The following is a 6027-nucleotide window of genomic DNA, read 5'->3' on the forward strand; positions in this document are numbered from 1 at the left end:
AGTAGAAGATACTTGCCAAAGTGCCACTCAGTGGGACTGAACCCGGAACCATGTGGTTAGGAAGCAAGCTTCTTATTTCCTTATTGCCCACAAGGGGCTAAACACAGAGGGGACAAACAAGGACAGACAAAGAGATTAAGTCGATTACATTGACCCCAGTGCATAACTGGTACTTAATTTATCGACCCCGAAAGGATGAAAGGCAAAGTCGACCTCGGCGGAATTTGAACTCAGAACGTAACGGCAGACGAAATACCGCTAAGCATTTCGCTCGGCGCGCTAACGTTTCTGCCAGCTCGCCGCCTTACCACACAGCAACTCCTGCACCTACACACACAGAGGAGGGGGTGCTGAAAAGTTCCTGGCTTTGGGTACAGGAAAATATAGGAGGATCAGTTTATTATCATTTTATTCAACATATTCTCCACTCAGATCCACACACTCATTGCCGCGGTCCTTCAGTTTTCTAAGCCCTGTAAAAGAACTTAGAATGTTGTAACACCAACCAGGTCTTTCGCGACACCCTTAAAGCCAGGAATTTTACAGCACCCCGTCGTATGATTGATACTGGGATGAATACGTTAAACAATTCAAGATTCATTTCAGTTAAAAATTGTTAGGTTTCCATGTCAACCAGCCTGCGTAGGTGATATGATTTGCAGTGACGTGTAGTGATCATTAAAATATCACCTCTACAGGTGCACAGTGTTTTCTCAAGAACACAACACACCTCCCGGTACGGGAATCGAAACCTCGATATTACGATCATGTATACGACAACCTAACCAGTAGACTACTTGCTTTATACGTGTGTAAGGGTGCGGGTGTGGAGGCTGTATGACTGCGGTTGTGGGGGCAGATACAAGCACAATGAGACACACGCACACACGCGCGCGTATATATATATATATATATATATATATATATATCGATAGAGCAGCGTGTTGGAAGAGGTGGGTGGTTTTGTCATACTTTTTTCCTTTTTCGGTGGGAGGCGCTTTTTGGTCGACATTACGAAAAAGCGCACACACATACACAGATGTGCATACATACTCACGACCATGCCTGTATACACACACTCATATGTATGTGCATGTGTATGCGCGCGTGCGTGTGTGTATATGCTTGTATGTAAATGTGTGTGTATGCACGCATGCATGCATATATTGACTTGCGCAATTCACGCTAAATGGGAAACACCACTTCAGATAATGTAATCAATAGCTGTATAGGAGCCACCATGAAGTTACTATGGAAACTAAAGTGATAATCAAATCAAGGCAAGGAATATCTCACACGTGTTACATCAGGCGTGTGTAATGTAAATGTATTACAATGAGCTACTTGGTGATTGGCTGGTGATTGGCTAGTGATTGGTTGGTTTGTTACAATATTACTGTCTGAGATCTTTGTGTAATGAATGTTGTTGTTGAACCTGTTGTTGTTGGAATTGTTTAGCTCTAGATCAACTCTACTCACGCGGCTCTATGATCAAAGGCTTTCTAGCCTCGACCATCCCGTCTTCTGTTCAAATACAGTGTATCTAGGAGTACATAATATCTAGTGTGTTCTTTTCACAGATACTCTTGGATTTGATTTTAGACAGAGTGAAGTTTTTTTTTTTTTTATTCTATTTAGTTGAGGCTTGTTAGTGTTACTATTTAACCTTAGCTTAAGGTGGAGAGCTGGCAGAATTGTTAGCGCGTCGGACAAAATATTTATCAGCATTTCTTCTGGCTCTTTACGTTCCGATTTCAAATTGCGCCAAGGTCAACTTTGCTCTTTGTTTTAACATCCTTACAGGGTCGATAAAATAAATATCAGTTGGGCACTGGACGTTGTAATCGACTAACATCCTCCCCAAACACTGCTGGTTCTGCGCCAAAATTTGAAACAATTATTTAGTCCGAGGTTTACCGTGACCAGGCTGCTCCATGATAATCAGCATTCCAATTATGGCCATCTCACCTTATTGTCAGACAGTATATTTAGGACTGCATTATGCCCTTCCTATGAGAGTAGGGTACGATTTGAGGGAAATTTGGCCGAACGTAGCTGTATTTCATCCTTGCTTATACTTAAGGTTGCTTTTGTTTAATCCTTGATCAGTCCTGATAAAGTAGAATTCTAATTAAAGGCACTCCAGCCGTAAACATACAACTTTTTTCAGAACGCTCTTGTTATGGGCCATACCTACAGGTGTCAACGTTCATAGACTTCCATACCAAAGTCTGAAGATACAGTAGCAATTTCCCGTTTCCTTTCGCTGGTTTCTTTGCAGCTTCCTCCATTAGTTCCCTGCTTTCCCAAGCTCATCCTTGTTGCACAGGATGACCGGGGACTTTTTCACGAAACGGGACTCTGAAGTTAATGGTGAGCGTGAAACAATTGAACATGAAACCATTGAAACAAGCACAATTAGATTGATCTGTGGAAAAGGCAGGTTGTTAGCAATTTCAACTTGGGTTATTTATCTGAAAATCAAGGTAAGATAATTTATCCCGATTAGGCTGTGAAAGAGGAAGAGGAGCAGGAATTATAGCTTCCAGCTCTAACTTACAACACTGAATATGCTATTCTCACAGAATAAAGAATTTGACAAACATATAGATCTAGGAAAGTGATGGGGGTGATGTTAAGGCAGCAAAACGAAATGGATAACAAAAGAGAAAGGGCATCTTTTAGTTTTTATCTTGTAATTGCTTCTGTTATTAGACAGCGGCCGCCGTGCAGGGACACCAGCAGAATTCTATCCGAATGAAAAGAACCCAGTGCTTATTTCTTTTAAGCCTGGTACTTACTCTGTCGGTCTCTTTTACCGGACTTCTAATTTATGGCGATGTAAACACACCAACACCAGTTACCAAGCGGGGGGGACAAACTCAGATACACACACACACACACAAACACACACACACAAACACACACACACACACACATATCCATACGCAGGGCTTTAGTCGGCCTGGGGCGTTAGTAGAAGACACGTGCCGAAAGTGCCACGCTGTGGGACTGGAACCGGAACTATGAGGTTGGAAAACAAACTCCTTATAACACACCACGCCTGCACCGATTTGTTTAAGTTAAAAGTGAAATGAGCTGAGAAATGCTGATCTTTAACAGTGAATTGGTACTGATATATATGTCGGAAATAGCAGAGAAGCAAATATTCTGCTATAAAGTGAAAAGAAAAATGCAACGATTGTCTCACCTGTATATCTCCAAGACCAGTGGTTGACCAACAATGGATTCCAACGTGTCCATAACCGACTCATGACTTTTACCGCGAACTGGTACTCCATTTACTTTCAGAAGTGTATCAGCCTCTCTCAGATGAGTGTGTGCCTTGCTCTTCTTCCGTACCTAAATGAATGAAGAAATTACAATGTAATGATGTCGTAACACAATTACGATTTTCTTGTCATGCTTCTCATATGATTTAAACACAATTTAAATGTATTTTATGCCATTTGTTTTTATAATCAGTCTTTAGGTTTCATTTGTTTTCATTCATGTGATGAAATAGCAATTATAACGTTCACTCACGCCTTATGCAACTGTTGTATGTAAGCTACACCTGGAGATCGAAACTGGATAGCATACCCCCATTTACCTGGAACTTATTACCTAATCAGCGACATGTACAATTTGATGACACTGAACGTGTCATACCTGCAGGAACAAAATTTGCTTAGGGGGATGTGAACCCAGCTCCAACCCAAGATTTTCACAGCATTTTCATTGGCCTCACCAAGAAAAATTTGAGTGGGTGTGCTTGCAACCCCTGCACCCCTGTCTCCGAGCCTATTACTTACATGTATTGTCGACGTCGGCTTCCACTCGTCAAGGAGACAATGGAAATGTTTCCTTTCCCTTCATTCTCCTTCCAGACCCCTTCTTCTCCTCTCATCCTCCCTCTTCTTATCACATCATATGTGATAACCGTGAAGGCCTATTTGGGAGTGGCAAACCCCCACAGATAAAACTGAGTCGTGGTATGTGGTTAGTAATGGGGGTGGGAGTTGTATAACAATATTGTTAATGTAAATATTGTTACTGGAAATAATAGCAATACTGCTAATATTGTTAATTCGCTGTTTCTGCATTTTAATATTGTGTTAATTGATGGCGGCGAGATGGCAGAATCGTTACCGTGCAAGACAAAATGCTTAGCGGCATTTCTTCCGGTTTTACGTTCTGAGTTCAGATTCTGCTGAGGTCAACTTTGCCTTTCATCCTTTCAGGGTCGATGAATTAAGTACCAGTAGAGCACTGGGGTCGATGTAATTGACTTACTCTCTCCCCTAAAATTGCTGCTGTTGTGCCAAAATTTGAAGTCATTTTTGCGTAAATTCAACCCCTAAACACAGAATAGCAAGTTGATAGTGAATGCGCATCGTTTGGTGGCTAGGGTATTCGGCTCATGATCGTAAAGTCGGGAGTTCAATTGCCGGCGACGTGTTGTGTCCTCCAGTCCCCTCAGCTGGCAAAGATGAGTTGTACTTGCATTTAAAAGAGCCAGCCTCGTTACATTCTATATATCTTCCTGATAACTCTGTTAAGGTTACGCGTGTCCATGGAGTACTCAGTCACTTGCATGTTTATTTAGAAGCAAGCTGTTCCGTTGATAGGATCGACTAAAAACCTCGTCGCCGTAACCGACAGAGTGAACACCAGCTAGTTGATATTATTGAGATGTCCCTTAACAACTATGCTTAACCATAACATCTATTAAAATTAGTCTTCCCAGTACTTGACTGGTTCTTTATGCTATCGACCCCGAAAAGATAAAAGGCAAAGTTGATTTCGGTGAGATTTGAAACCAAGAACGTAAAGAGCCAGAAGAAACACTGATATAATGCGATATTACTTCCAGATAAGGCGATGAGCTGGCAGAAACGTTAGCAGGTCAGGCGAAATGCTTGGCAGTATTTCGTCTGTCACTACGTTCCGAGTTCAAATTCCGCCGAGGTCGACTTTGCCTTTCATTCTTTCGGGGTCGATAAATTAAGTACCAGTTTCGTACTGGGGTCGATCTAATCTAATGATCCCTTCCCAAAAAATTTCGGGCCTTGTGCCTAGAGTAGAAAAGGATATTTCTTCCAGTTCTTTACGTTCTGGTTGCAAATCTCACTAAAGACAACTTTGCTTTACATCCTTTCAGCATGAGTAATAAAAAAAACTGCTAGTCAAGTATTGGGCTCTATAGCATCGATTAATGGCTCTTCGCTAACAACCGTTAGTGTTATGTTGCCACTAGAACCATTATTCTCATGTACTTGTATTATTTTTTTCTCTCTCTCTCTCTAGAGCGTATAGAGCCGGTTTACACGTTTTCCATGGCGTATAAATGATCAAGATCACAACAACCGTCCTGGACAGGATGCTGGTCCGTAGCAAGCTCGCAACTTTTGAGAAGGAGTGGGAAGAGCAATTCTATTCTATTATATCGTCCCAGGAGTTCGATTCGTACTTTACTTTAGCGATCCTGCAAGGTAAAGTTGACTTCGACGGGATTTAAACTCAGATTGTGAAGAACCAAATAGAATGCCACTCAGCATTTTGTCCGGCGCGCTAACGATTCTACCAGCTCACCATTTTTACATACTTATATAGTTGTCTGTTAGTATTGTTATATTCTTGTATATTTGTTTCCTGATATTTATATTTTAATGCAGATACGATAGCTTATTACATGTTGCTTATTTTCTACTTTACTTCTTGTGGTTTTGTTTAACTCTTTGTTCGAATATTTTTATACGTTTGAGTATTTGTGTTTTTTGTGTTTACATATATGATACGTGTGTGTGTGTGTGTGTGTGTGTGTGTGTGTGTGTGTGTGTGTGTGTGTGTGTGTGTGTGTGTGCGTATACACTATGTGTGTGTCTGCATGTGCGTGTGTGCATTTGTGAGTGTGTGCATATATGCGAGTTTGAAGGCATAGATGGATGGCTGCGTAACTGTCACACATGAAGGGTTAACATGCATACCTTCATATGAATATATATATATATATATATATATATA

The 6027-nt window shown here is 41.1% G+C and overlaps 1 protein-coding gene across 3 annotated transcripts in view; it reads right to left on the bottom strand.

The window, feature by feature from the left end:
- LOC106882558 (uncharacterized) overlaps nucleotides 1–6027 on the bottom strand; it is a 214413-nt gene that overhangs the window by 91515 nt on the left and 116871 nt on the right. For all 3 annotated transcript variants that reach the window (XR_008264440.1, XM_052968895.1, XM_052968894.1), the window contains exon 3: nucleotides 3212–3363. Coding sequence is in view for 2 of the 3 variants with exons in the window: in XM_052968895.1 (XP_052824855.1) it covers nucleotides 3212–3363 (152 nt within the window). In the remaining variant the exon portion in view is untranslated. The remainder of the gene's footprint in view (nucleotides 1–3211; nucleotides 3364–6027) is intronic.

The sequence above is a fragment of the Octopus bimaculoides genome, chromosome 6 (assembly GCF_001194135.2).
Source record: "Octopus bimaculoides isolate UCB-OBI-ISO-001 chromosome 6, ASM119413v2, whole genome shotgun sequence".
Taxonomy (NCBI): Eukaryota; Metazoa; Mollusca; class Cephalopoda; order Octopoda; family Octopodidae; genus Octopus; species Octopus bimaculoides.